Source organism: Dermacentor albipictus, chromosome 5 (assembly GCF_038994185.2).
Source record: "Dermacentor albipictus isolate Rhodes 1998 colony chromosome 5, USDA_Dalb.pri_finalv2, whole genome shotgun sequence".
Lineage (NCBI taxonomy): Eukaryota > Metazoa > Arthropoda > Arachnida > Ixodida > Ixodidae > Dermacentor > Dermacentor albipictus.
Window position 1 is genome coordinate 169841925 of NC_091825.1, and position 13700 is coordinate 169855624.

Genomic DNA, 13700 nt, shown 5'->3' on the forward strand with positions numbered 1-13700 from the left:
CTTTGCACTGGCTGGTAGTTATACACATGCGACCTCATGCTAAGTGACTGAATGCCATAGCCACTGTGGCTTCGCGACCACCCAGACTACTTCAGCTTTAGTTGCCACACACAGTGCCCTGGTGGCTTAAATGGTGGCCTAAATGTGAAGAATGGCCATTTTTAAAGCAGTGGTGGACAAAGATGTCTTTGCAAGCTGGTTGAGGAATTCATTGGCTTGGTTTCAGTTACAGTATTATATATTAGTATTTTTTTCCAGGTTGTCTACGTGGCTCCTATGAAGGCCCTTGCCGCTGAGATGGTTCGCAACTTTGGCAAGCGACTTGAGTCTCTAGGTGTCGTTGTTCGAGAATTGACTGGTGACATGCAGCTAAGCAAGGCTGAAATAATGAAGACACACGTGAGTTTGTTTCTGTGAAGTTCATTTTGCTTTTTAGGCCTTTCTTGGAATTTGTGGTGGTCATAAATTGGACAAAAAGGTCACCTGAACAAAGTTCTAGTTTTATAGGGAAGGAAGTTTGGCTGGTTTCTTGCATATGTCCTGATAGAGACCCTTGTGGCCGTCAAATGTAAGATTTTCTGTTGGTAGTCTGACAAGCGCAAGAGCAGACAACAGCAAAGCAGATTTTTCAAAGTGTCATTTACCATTGCCATTTACCATTGCCATTTACCATTACCGCTGCTAGTATTGGTTAGACCTTATTCACAGCGGGTACTCGTTGCACAAATCACCAGGCTAACTGGCTCAAGCATAATCACTACAGTTCCTCTGGGAGGTTGTGTGTCTTAGTCACTGCAAATATCACTGCAAGAGCTAGGCTTGTCTGCTTTGTGGTAGCGCTGCTGCATAGTCTGGCTCACAGAGTAAGATTTTATGGAGTGCCGACTCTGCCGATAAAAGTCTGTCCTTGCTGTTTACTGAAAACCCATCGCTGAGAGTGTGAGAAGCAGTTATTTGTGCAAGTGCCGTTGGTCTAGTGCCAATCTCATCATCTCCTTCATCCAAGTGTTTGTGCTCTGCTGTTCCATTCTAAGACAGTGCTCCTGCTGTAGAGGTGCCCAACATTTATGTCCTGTGCAGCAGAGTTTTCTTGGGATGTTTATTGTAGGACACAACAGCTTGCTAGGCTCTTGCAAATGTGCAATATGTTGGATGGTTTGGTCAAATGTATTATGTTGTTTAGTATTCTCTTCACTTGGAAGTCTCTGTATTTGGAATGAACAAATGCACACTTGAAAAAAATGTAGAATCGATAGTTCTGGTGAGTGAGTCTCATTACGTTTCACATGGCTATAGCCAATACAAGCTACAAAAATTGTGTACAGCCACCAACCGGTTTTTCAAACCTGCATTGCTTGTATAATTCCTAAAATGTACCGTTATTCCGAACACTTTCACATTCCTCTCTGTTGTTGTCTGGTCTGACTGGCCTATAGGGCTGCAGCTACGGCTGTTCTGATGGACTCCAGTGCCAACATCTCCAGAATTGCACAACATGCCTAATTATTTCAACATATCTGCAGTTCCTCTGCCTTGTGAGTTATACTACTACTGAAATTTGAGGCACTACACGCTATCTCACTCAATTTCTTTGACATGATCCACATTCATGATGTCGGAGAAGCACCAGCCATGAAGAAAGTTGGTACCATTAGGTTGTCCCCCATACTCTAGCATTCGTTGGGAAGGTGCTTTCTCAGATTTCCTAGAGCTGCATATGTGCTGCGAATAGATCTCTGTTGACGCAACACCAAATTCTAAATTTGGTCGCAGTCGCCTGTTGAAGCAGCAGTGGTTAGGTGTGCAAAAATATTTTTGCAAGTTAGTTTGCCCTTAGACATAAAAACTTTTGCTATTCGGGATTGTGAAGTCTCTTCTGCTGCATAAAGTAAAAGAAAAGTGTTGCAGAAACCATTGATGATAAGTTAAAAGTATTCAAATACCTTATGCAGACTGCATAAATCAAATCAATCCTTACTCTTGTGTTCTAGTGCATTGTGAGCATTCTTTCTTTTTCACATTTATGTTTTATAAGTTGCAGGTTACTCCCATGAGGCCTACTCTCATTTCAAATATATGCAAAGTACCTTGCGTGACTCTGCAGTCAGCTCGCAAGCTGGCCTTAGTTTCTATTGAAGCACACCATTTAGTAGCAGCTGTTGTTTATTGCTCCAGATGCTGGTGACAACACCTGAGAAGTGGGATGTGGTCACACGAAAGTCCACTGGAGACATTGCGCTCAACCAGATTGTCAAGCTGCTAATTTTGGATGAAGTCCATCTGCTTCACGGAGACCGAGGCCCTGTCCTTGAGGCACTTGTTGCACGGACATTGAGACAGGTGGGCACTGCTGAAGTGGTGTAAGCATGCATTGAGGGCACTCACTTGGCAATGTAACAACTTAATACTCTTGGACCAGTTGGTGAAGCATACTTTTAAAGGTGAAGGGCCCAAAAAAACGACATCGTTTGTCTAGCCCTCGTGTTGGTTTGCTGCACTTCACCTTTCTAATTATGATAACTTTGACTTTGCGTGCTACTGTGTTCAAGGAGTGTCACAAAAAGAATCCTCTTTTGCCTAAATGCTTTTCACTCACCTAAAGGTGTCGCGTAGCTTGTGAAGTGATGCATGCGGAATACATCAACAGCGTGTGTGCTATTACAGTTTTGGGACAGCTCAGTGGAAGTCTATGTAAACTTGAGTTTATGTAAAGTGTGTGTAAACTTGAGGCTGTGCAAATGAAAGAATGGCAGCAAATGCCACCGTTGTCATTGCTTGGTTCCTCTAGTGCCTTTTCAGTCATTCGCTTGATATTACATTAAACTGCCTGTATGTGGCATGCACACATCTCCATTTTCTTTTTACACTTTCTCTTAATGTAAATGAGCGAGACGAATAAGGGCAATAGAGCGGCTCCATTGTTAACCTTTCGGAGGATAATTTTTTTTAATAAATGCAGCCTCCCGTGGTTGACCTTTTTTATTGCAGGTTGAAAAAGTTCAGAGAAATATGAAATAAAATATTTGAAGTTTTAACATTTAAGTATGAAAACTTTTTTGTGTGTTTACAGTATACAGTAAAAACTCCATGTAAAGTAAATATGAAATTTGGTTGGTCATGCCTTATTTGAATGAAGTATTCTGGTACAGTCACTGACCAAATCATTCGGACTTGACGGGGAGCACCAAACATCCGAATTATTGGAAGTCTGAAATACTGATCTACCCAAAAAGTGACTTTATTTCACAAGTGGACAAAAAAGGTGTGCCATATTCTCAAATTGTCACTGTCAGAGATACAGTAAACCCTCGTTAACTCGAAGTAGTAAAATCCTGGAAAAATTTCTAAATAAGCGGAGTTTCGAGTTAAGCAAAATGCCGAAAATTTCAGTGACCGGGTCACTGAAAGAGCCAGTAACAACCAGCACTGCTAACAAAACGCTCCACAGCGTGAGGGGAGTTTCTGCAATAAATGCAGAATTCCCAGGAAAAACTGAATTTTATTATTTTGGAAAGAAGAACTGGGTGATGCTTGCCTGCTTTGCGTTGGCATTCGGCGCGAGAAAAGCATCCTCGAGCTGCTAAACACACCGCATGAGCCGTTGTTCGTCGCCGCTGCATTCAACTTTGTTGCGGAGCAGGCGTAGCAAGTTTCTTGTTTCTGCAGTTGTCGGCACTTCTCTAGGTTGTTCTTCATCAGCGTGATCGCCGTCGTCCACTACCATTTCAACAATGTCGGCATCGGACAACATTCTGGTAACGGGCACCTTCAACTCGTAAAGCGCGTACTCTTAAAAAGTGATTTCGTTGTCTTTGGCATTGCTGGCGCAGCCGGTAGCTTTGCGAACTTCATTGCAAAGTTCATCACAATCACTTTACTCGTCAGTGTCTGGCTCCAGCGATTTCTCGGCGTGCAAACATCCTGTGTGCGTGAAACAATTAGCAATCATCAATGGAAGTACTTGTCACCAGGCTTCGGCGATCAGGTGGACTGCACCCAGCAAATATATTTCATACTTCTTGCCATTGTCGTAAGAACACAAAATTCGGTGCAGGAGGCTCTTTCTGTAGAACTTGCAAGCAACCTCTATGACTCCTTGGTTCATCGGCTGGAGCACGGGCGTCATATTAGCAGGCAGGAACTCTAGCGTGACTGCCTCCAAGTTGTTGATTTTTCCGTGGCCGGGGCAGTTGTCCACAACAAACAACACTTTCCGGCCGTTCCTAGCCATTTTGCAGTCAAGAGCACGTACAGGGCCGTCCACTCTGAGGGCTAACACCGCTCACCGTGGCTGCGCTCCATGGGCACAGCTCGGCGGCGCATCGAAGCGAAGTGGTGCAGGCACACACGGACCTAGAGAAGGTGCTTCACGTCATCTGCTACAGCGCTGGAGCAGACCGCTCTGGCTTTGCCCTAAGGTATACTTTGCTTGACCCAGGTGATCAAGCGCCCAAGGCGGCATTGCCGCCTTGTGTGCTTAGAGAGCGATTATTCAATCATGCATCATCATGTTTGCCATCAATTTTACCACTAAGGAGGGCAATAATATTACTTCGACAGCAACTCAGAAGTGACATCCGCTGCTTCACGACTCTCTTGTTGACGCGTTAATGTCGCTGGTAGGGGTGCATGGAGCTCTTTACGGGATGTAGGAAAGTGCTCTCCCCGGCATAGGAACGGATTTGGCAGCAATTTTACTTCCCTTTTTCATCTTTCAAGATCCTATAAAAAAATAAAATTCATTTTTGTTGTCAGAGTTTGGGTAAAATCACCGAAACAGTGCCTAGCCTTTGACGGCTACCTGGCGCGAGAAGTCGCATTCTCGTTTAGAGGAATCGCCGGTAAATTATTTGATTAGGTGGAGTGATTAGGTGAGTGAGAGGTGGAAGTGATTTGGCACCAACGTTTTTTTTTTGTGTGTGTATCCTTAGAGTCAATCCACGCAACATGTGAATGCTGTTTCTGTAAATTTTTAATAGATGCTATGAGTAAAAAAATCTATAATTGATGTGTCAGTTTTCGAACATACATTAAGTTGTGTTCAGTGACATATTGTTACATTGCAGAAGTCACATATAAAGGTGTGTTCACAATATTTACGAGAAAGACAACGATTCATAAACAAAATGGCTGTCGAGAACGATTTCACCTCTACAAGTCAAATCGTCTTCTGACTGGCGTCACTCTTGGTTACGCCGCAACAGCGTATTAACAAAAAAATTTCTGCCAAGTTGGACATGGAAGAAAATGTTGACGAAAACATGTGGTGAAGTTCCCCGTAGAGGGGAGAAATATTTCAACCCTAAAACAAACTCAGTGAAGCCACCATCTCTCTTGACTTGAACAAGATATGTGTAAGGGTGTCGTGCACCTCAAGAAAAGCATGGAGGATTGAAAAGAAATGTCGAAACCAAACGTAAAATAAGGAGAGGACCAGCGGAGCTAGTGCAAGTCCTTCATACAGATTTGTGAGCGTTCTGGTCTATAAGTGTGTCTTCTTTTATTGCTGTCGTGTGCACCCAGACAGCGACTTTGCAGAGCAGCTTCTTCTTCAGACTCTAGTCTGTTCAGTACCGAGTCGCTTCTCCACCAGCATCGATTATGGCTCGCATTCGGCTTGGCATGGAGTTGTATTGGGAACGGAAAAAACTTGTGTTCGACCTAAGCTTCCCCTACTTCTCTTCCACAACCGTCCAAAGCGCGTCCGCTGAGAGTGCGTGGAGTTGTCGGTTTGCCATAGAAAACATCATTCGGCCCCAAACATTCTCGATGACGTTGATGTCGGGTGATTGTGGTGGCCACTCGAGCACTGCCACGTCACGGTCGTCCAGGTAGGCACAGACCTTTTTTGCTTTGTGAACTGTTACAGCGTTTTTATCGCCAAGTGCCATGGCAACCAGCAACCGAACAAAATGCAATTCATTGTGCACGTCGACAGAAATACGTTTAATGACTCGTCGAATTGAAAAACACCTCTGGTGTCTTTTGATTTGATGAGTCATCCCAGAATCTCTAACTCGTGAGCAGCCAGTCACTCACTTGAGCAGCCGCTGGCTGCACCGCATCAGCATATTAAGCTAAGATGGGGTAGCATGACCTAAGCAAAAAAAAGGACTCGGCGGTAGATGGGGCTGACGCCCATGATCAGTTGAAGAGTAGACTGGCCCGACCACAGCAATCTGGCTTGGGCCGGGCTTGGCTTTTGCAAATGGCCAGCCTGTTTGCTGACCACCGGCATGCTGTCGGCAGACGACACTGGCCCGGCCTCATGGCCGCTGGTTTAATCATCGTGACCACGTTCGTCCAACACACGGACCGGCGACTTCCCCACAACAGCAACAGCATCGCTTGTTCACGGCAAGTGTTCCTGTGCCGTATTCATATTTGGGTTTTAGTCACTCAGCCTAGCCCCCCCCACCCTTACCCCATAAAAAAATAAAAGAGTAATCAATTCCTCCTACTCTCCAAATTTATCCGGTGCCAACCTCTACGGCATAACGCAGAGGCCATGTGTCGCTTCAGGACGTATACTGCACAATTACAAATTATTATATGCTAGTGAGAATATGCATATGGCCCATACCGAGGAAGTACTGAACTGAAATAGAAGCGAATTACTACTTCATTAGCCAGCAAGATGTAAAGATGTAATTTAAGCTAGAAAACAGACACGTAGATTATAGATTTTCCATTCCAATTACCTATTCAATATGGACAGAAACAGCATTCACATGCGCCGTGCGTTGACTCCAATGAGAAAAAACAACAACAACAACAAAAAAAAACGTTGGCACCACATGCTTTACTCCGCCTAATCAATGTAATCAAATAATTGACAGACGATTCCTCTAAACGAGAATGCGACTTCTCGCGCCAGGTAGTCGTCAAAGGACTGGCACCGCTTCGGTGATTTTACCCGAACTGTGGCAACAAAAATGAATTTTATTTTTTTATAGGATCTCAAAAGATGAAAAGGGGGAGTAAAATTGCAGCCAAATTAGTTCCTATGCCGGGGAGAGCACTTTCCTACATTGCCTAAAGCCCTCTATGCACCCCTAGCAGCGACATTAACGCATCAATAAGATAGTCGCGAAGCAGCGGATGTCACTTCTGAGTTGCTGTCGAAGTAATATTATTGCCCTCCTTAATGGTAAAATTGATGGCAAACATGATGACGCATGATTGAACAATCGCTCTCTAACTTTCTGTGAAATTTATTGCGGTTATCGGTCGTTTTCTTAGGTCGATTAAGCAAGTTCGTTCTAGCATCAAGACATGCACGAAACGGCGCGCTAGGCTCATCACGTGATGACTCCAACCAAGAAGAGCGCGCTTAATAGGTTTCTTGATATGCACTACACCAAGTGCTGTGAAAATAAAATAAATTGGCCCCAACTTAATAAAGAGCGCGAAAAATGACTCTATTTTTACCCTCATCACCTATGAAAAAAATGCTAAGTGATTTATGTAGTGAGAAGCTTTTTTCTGTTCGTGCACATTGCCTAAGCAGGCTGTTCGCAAGCAGTAGACAAAACCAGCTGGAAAATGCTCCAGTGAGTGAGGCGCGCCTTTCAACAACGCCGCCTCGGGCCCTTGGTCACCTAGGTCTAGAGAAGTGTACCTTACCGCAAAGCCAGAGCGGTGCGCTTCAGTGCTGTAGCAGACTATGTGAAGCACCTCCCTTGGGTCCGTGTGCGCCTGCACTGTTTCGCTTCGATGCGCCGCTACGCCGGATGCACTGGCGCCCCACTGAGCGCGGCCACGGTGAGCCGTGTTCACCCTAAGAGTGGATGACCCTGTTCATACTCTTCAAAGAGCGCTGCAATCATCCAGGCCATTTTATTGGTGCGGTAAGTCGCATCTCTCCGGAGCCGTGCATTTCGGAACCACCTTGGATTGAGCGACTTACCGATAACAAGCAGAGGCAGTTTTTCATCGCCAGTGGAGTTGGCTCCGAAAAGTATTGTCACTCAGTCTTTGCACTGCTTAGCGCCTGAGCACGCTTCTCCCTTTGGCGTGTATGTGCGGCTAGGCAGCATCTTATAGAACAGTGCTGCTTCGTCGAGGCTGAAAATGTCCTTGCCTGCGTAAGCCCTTTGCAACTCAGTGAAGGCGGTGGTTGCGCCAGGTGTATGCAGCCCCTTCATCAAAAGTGCCGCTTTCGCCGTGGGTAGGCTTCGAGGCCATATTATTTCTCTTTTTATATCGTTCAAACCAGCCAGTCCTGCAATTGAAGTCTGTGTGGCTCATCTGCAACGCCAGAGCGTCTGCCTTCTCCATCATCATTTAGGTTGTCGGGAAGATTGGCTGCCCTGACATTCTGGTGCCACAGCATGAGTGCTGCTTCGACGACCAGGAACTTGGAGGCCCGAATCCGCTTCCGCTTACTGGAAAAGCTTTGCTCAAAGCCATCCAAAACCTTTTGCCAGTTTTTTAGAACTGTTGAAAGCGTTGACAAGGGGATGCCGAATTCTTTGGCGATGCTTGTTTTGGACCTTCCTGCTTTCTCCACTTCCTTGATTATTGCACGACTTTTTTCTCCAACGTCAGAAATTTACACTGCTTGGGGCGGGACATTGTCATCGTCCATTGACCGCACCACACACTCACACAGCAAAAAAATTGCAGTCAACACGTCGTGCGCATAGCGCGACGAAACAGAGAACAGTTCGAGTTAATGAGGGTTTACTGTACCTTCAATTTCGTGTTACTGTAGCACAAGATGCATCGGTGTCCAAGAGTGACAGCATTCTTGGCAAGGTGACTAGCGCAAGATGCACTGGTGTCTGCGAGTGGCATCCTTTTTTAGCACAGTGCCAAGCATGTTATCACAATCTGAAATGCTGTCATCCGTTGACATGTACGGTGCTAGTAACACGTAAATAAAAGTATCCTTCGAAAGGGATTGTTCAAGGGTTCGGCCCAAGTTTGTCCACGTGTATTGCTGTGCGCACACCCGCCTCCCCTTGGCCTGGACCTCCCGTGGCCGCGATTTTCTAGCAATGCCATTTATGCTTATCTTTTTCATGCCTTGCCAGTCGTCAGAGTGATGGCTTCGGTAGGATCGGCCGTCCATGAACAGCGGATTATGTGAGTGGCCTAGAATAAAGCGGAAGGCGTCACTGCAAAATCTGAAGCAGCAGAAGCTTGATGTGGGCAAGTTGTTTCTGCGTACTTGAGGAAAAGAGTGCAACGAAGACAGGGACTAAAAGAGGACGACGGACAAGGCGCTTGTACGACAAACAAGTGCCTTGTCCGTCACACATGTTTCTCTTTTAGTCCGCATCTTCGTAGTGCTCTTTTCTTAAAGTATGCTGCAAAATCACGGCCCGTTTCTCAACCGTTATGCTGTTGCTACAGGTAGACAAAAGTACAGTCAATGCATGCATTGAAATCTCATCGGCAACTGCTAGATTGACTAGGCTTTGCTAATTTAGGTTCTGCGGAGTGCCGGCAACATGTACGACAACCATGCCGGCGAAGTCTCAAGACGCAAATATTGTTATTCTGCTTTACTTGGTGGCCATATTAGCACATAGTCGTGCAGTCGGGGCCCAAATTATCGCACAACTTGCTGTAACGTGTCTGTGATCTTGGTCGTCCTTATACATCAAGTTTATGGGGCTAGTGGTGGTGCTGCAGGATACGAAATCTGATACGGTATCAGTTACAGTGAAGCAAATTTTTGTTTGCACTTGCCTTAAAACATATTCTCTGGTAGCAGAAATCCCCAAAACAATCACCAAGCAATTTTTCTGGCGCCTGATTTTTTTGGACCTGCATGATTTCTGTGGCACCGGCACCTACCCCTAGCAACAATGTGTAACGGCTGTAACCAAAATTCCGGATGCCACACAATGTGTTGGGAATGAAGAGAGTGTGTGATTCCACAAACATGGCGACCTTGTACTACGTAGCCTTAATATTGAGTAGGCACAAAACCGTGACTTTGTTTGCCTGCACCCGACGAAGTGGTGCTGGTTATGCCTAGCAGCATCAGCATTTTGGCCAGCAGAGGGACTGGTGATAAGCCATCACGAAACGCTTGCTGCTTGTACTTTCAGGTTTGTAGACCTTATCAGCAATCGAGTGTGAAATCAGACACGTGGGCTATAGACTAATGGTTGTAGTAGCAACGCTTGGGTTGGTTGGACTGCAGTCGACAAGCCAACTAGTTGATGTATTCACAGCGTCCCCTTGTGCGCGCACGATGGGGGGTCTCTGGGGCACTTGCTTGTTTGCAGAGCAGGCTTGTTTTGTGGCCTTTGTCTCTGCCTGGTGGTTCTGTTGCCAATTTTGCTTCTAAACTGATGGTGCAGAGGGCACCATCACTAGCCGGTCTGCCTAAAAGGGGAACTTTGGCGACACAGGGGCATGAAATAGTGCATCAACTATTACTGCTTGACTTTTAGCGAGGAAAGACAGGCATTGTCTGAAAACTGAAAGCTGCCCCCACAATATCAAAACGCGCATATTTGCTGAATTAGCCGACCCTAGCAGCACTGTTCCCGAGCAGTCTGTGCAATTACCGTATTTACTCTAATCTAGGCCATCCCCGATTCTAAGCCGACCCCCGAATGTCCGAAGCCAGAAAAATTAAAAAACTTGCCTCGAATGTAGGCCGAACAAAAAAGTGAGGGCAGCGTTCACAAAATGAAAACAGCATTTATTTAATGTGAACATGCCAAGCTCGACGTCATCATCGCTGCCAGCCTCGTATGCTTGCAGACACGTGCAAGCTCACATCCGCGCCCCCACGCATGCATAGAGTGCTGCAGGGCTCGTACGTTTCGAAACGCAGTGCGATCTCGCTGAACAACTCCTCTCTGTTATCGACCGCTCATCTTCCTTATCGCTGTTGTGGCAAACGGAAAAAGCATCTCCCGTTGACCGCTCCAACGATGGACGTTTTTCTCGTCAATGCTGAAGTCCCATCCGGCTTGAACGTTTGACGGTGCCTCTGGGGCTAGCACAACATTTCGACTGAAAGCGGCACTACAGTGGCATCGCCTGTTTGGTGCAATTACTGTAATAGAGAGCTTTAGCTTGTCCGGTATTCTGGTAAAACGCAGGCGGATGGGGGGCGTTGGGTCTTTGGGGCGTTGGGGCGGAGGTGTAAACGTGAGTGGTCTGCATGGTGCAGCCACTTGGTGGCACAGTGCTCAAACAGACAGAACCAGCTAATATTGCAGTAACCAAGTGTATTTTTCTTTGTTGCATTGCGGGTGTAAATTTTTGACAGCAACTCGATACGCCAGTGCCGAAAATTTACACCAGCAGCGAAGAAGAATACGCTCGGTTAATGCAATATTAGCTGCTTCTGTCTGTTTGAGCATTGCGTCACCAGGTGGCTGCACCATGCAGACCGCTCACGTTTATGCCTCCGCCCCAATGCCCCGTCCACCTGTGTTTTACCGGAATACCGGACAAGCTACACCTCTCTAATGCTGTGCCGCATGTTGATACGACGCAGGTCGAAACGGCAATATCAGTCGTGTACTTCAGTTGGCTACTGGCACGGCTAGTAGTGGCTGCGATACTGACTTTTCTAGATGACGCTAGCTATGTGCCACATTTATTATTTTCAATTACAAACTGACGCATTTTGTAAAATTCTTGAATCTATGCCGACCCTAGAGTTTGGCATATGATTATTTTAAGAAAAAAAACTATCCGCCTAGATTCGAATAAATACGGTAACAGCCGCCAGAATGGTAATGATGCTAGAGACTCAAGGAGATCCGTCAGACTTACCGAATTGTTGAACATATGGGAGAACGGAATGGTCAGCCTTTCCGGTACGAATTGGGAAGACCTCCAGCGTTCACATGATTTCTGCAGCCAAGGACGACCGCAGCATCTCTGCGGCCGCTTGACGCCTTTTCTCGTCAGTGCTTCGCAGCACAGAACTTTGAAGTGGGTGTCCGATATGCTTATCATGCTGCTTTTACTGAGGCAAGGGATGACAGAAAGAGTGAGAAAAAAACGGATGACTTTGGCACTCAGGGAGAGAGGCATGGCTCGGTTAACACAGAGTGTCTGCAGCAACCCCCATCTCAGCGACGCAGCAGCTCGTATCTTGGGCAATGAGAGGCTGATTAAGCCCCTGGCCCCACGTTGGGCGCTAATTTGTGGTCTGACGCTACACTAAAGGTGCGCAAGCTCTGATATTGTCCTTGCCAGACAACCACTGCAGGTTCGAGCACTCCGAGCCGCCATGCATACAGGGCGCTGTGTCCGCACCTGCTCCGGCTCACTCCATGTGCTCGCTCCATGTGCACTAGTGTGCGCCCTGCCAGCCCCAGCTAGGGGAAGGCAAGACCACGCACGCAGCAAAGGAGACCCTAGTCAAAACTCTCCGGAAAAAAATGGCTGTGGCTTAGCTAAGGTTAAGCCCAGGATGCGAAGCATACTAGCCTTTATTTTAACGCGACAGCGTTAAGGAGCTCGTGTCGCAGAAAAGCCGGTGTCGTCGGCGTCGGCTCAGGCGTGCGGCGCTTGCTCAGGCGCACATTTCGTTGTCGCGCCGAACGCTGCGTTGCTCGACGCTCACCGCGTCCGATGCGGGGGGCGACGCCGCGAGCGACGGCGCTAGTTGGAGCCCCGTTTCTTTTCTGTCGTGACCTCACAGTGTCACGTGGTATTCAAGGCGACACCGCCGCGCCTGAGGTGCTGGGTTGAGCTCTCGTAATATGCTTCGCATAAAAATAAAGAACATTTATTAGGCTGGTCTTCGATACAAGCATAAGTTTAAACAAGATGTCCCAATTTAAATCTAACGGCTACACAATAAATGACCAAATGGTTGCCGGTGGCTGCTAACGGTGCACTATGACAGAGACAACCAAGAAAAAAGAACCCAGCAGAGAGAGGCCGTCTATCCTTCAGCCAGCACCCGCCATCGTGCATCCCCACAGTAGCAAAAATGGAAAAAGAAAGAAAGAGAAGAACAGACGGGGGCATGATGAGAAGACGCTGCCTCAGGACATTGAGACGACGGAATCCCGAGGCCGGGATCCCGACAAGCTAGAGTAGCCATTGGTTGGTGGCAGACAAAGGGGAGTGCCGCCGACAGAGAGAAATACGTTTGCACCTTCCAACGCCTCAATGTGGTCTTCTCAGACCCCATCTTGCGTGCTCATACCCAGAGTGCATGAAAGCAGGGCCCGAATCCCGCCAAAAAGTTGGCCAGTGGGCGGTGGGATGACAGCCGAGTGACAGTATTTTATCACCCGCTTCCATCTTCTCCAGACAGGGAGGAAATAGACATAGAGCTCTGTGAAAGACAACACAATGAAACGGCGTCGCACTACCATTGTGAGCACTCGAAACCCCACATTGGCTACTTAAAATTTGGTTTTCTGACTTTATATAGTTTCTGCATGTTTGAGCTTTTTGTGTGCACATGTGATTGCGAACCAAGATTTTGTTGGAACTGTGGAGATGGGTTGCGATGACACTTGCTTGCACGGTGATTCGAGCCAGGGAGAGAGAAGCATGGTTTGCACAGGAAATTAGCTCCTGCGCGCTAGCCTTGTCCACTGTGTTGCTGTTACAGCGGCTGTTCCTGGAGATTGAGCAAAGCACAACGCGCAAGCTCGGGGGTGAGGCTTGGGAAGGAACCTCGATCCCTGCATTCCCCCCTCCTAAAGACCGAGGCCAGCCTGCAAAGCCAGCTGACTGAGGCCAAGTGGCAAGGT

General features: G+C 47.0%; 1 protein-coding gene across 2 annotated transcripts in view; it reads left to right on the forward strand.

The window, feature by feature from the left end:
• LOC139060239 (activating signal cointegrator 1 complex subunit 3-like) overlaps nucleotides 1-13700 on the forward strand; it is a 462385-nt gene that overhangs the window by 107295 nt on the left and 341390 nt on the right. For both annotated transcript variants that reach the window (XM_070539311.1, XM_070539312.1), the window contains 2 exons: nucleotides 259-399; nucleotides 2176-2340. In XM_070539311.1, the coding sequence (XP_070395412.1) occupies nucleotides 259-399; nucleotides 2176-2340 (306 nt within the window). The remainder of the gene's footprint in view (nucleotides 1-258; nucleotides 400-2175; nucleotides 2341-13700) is intronic.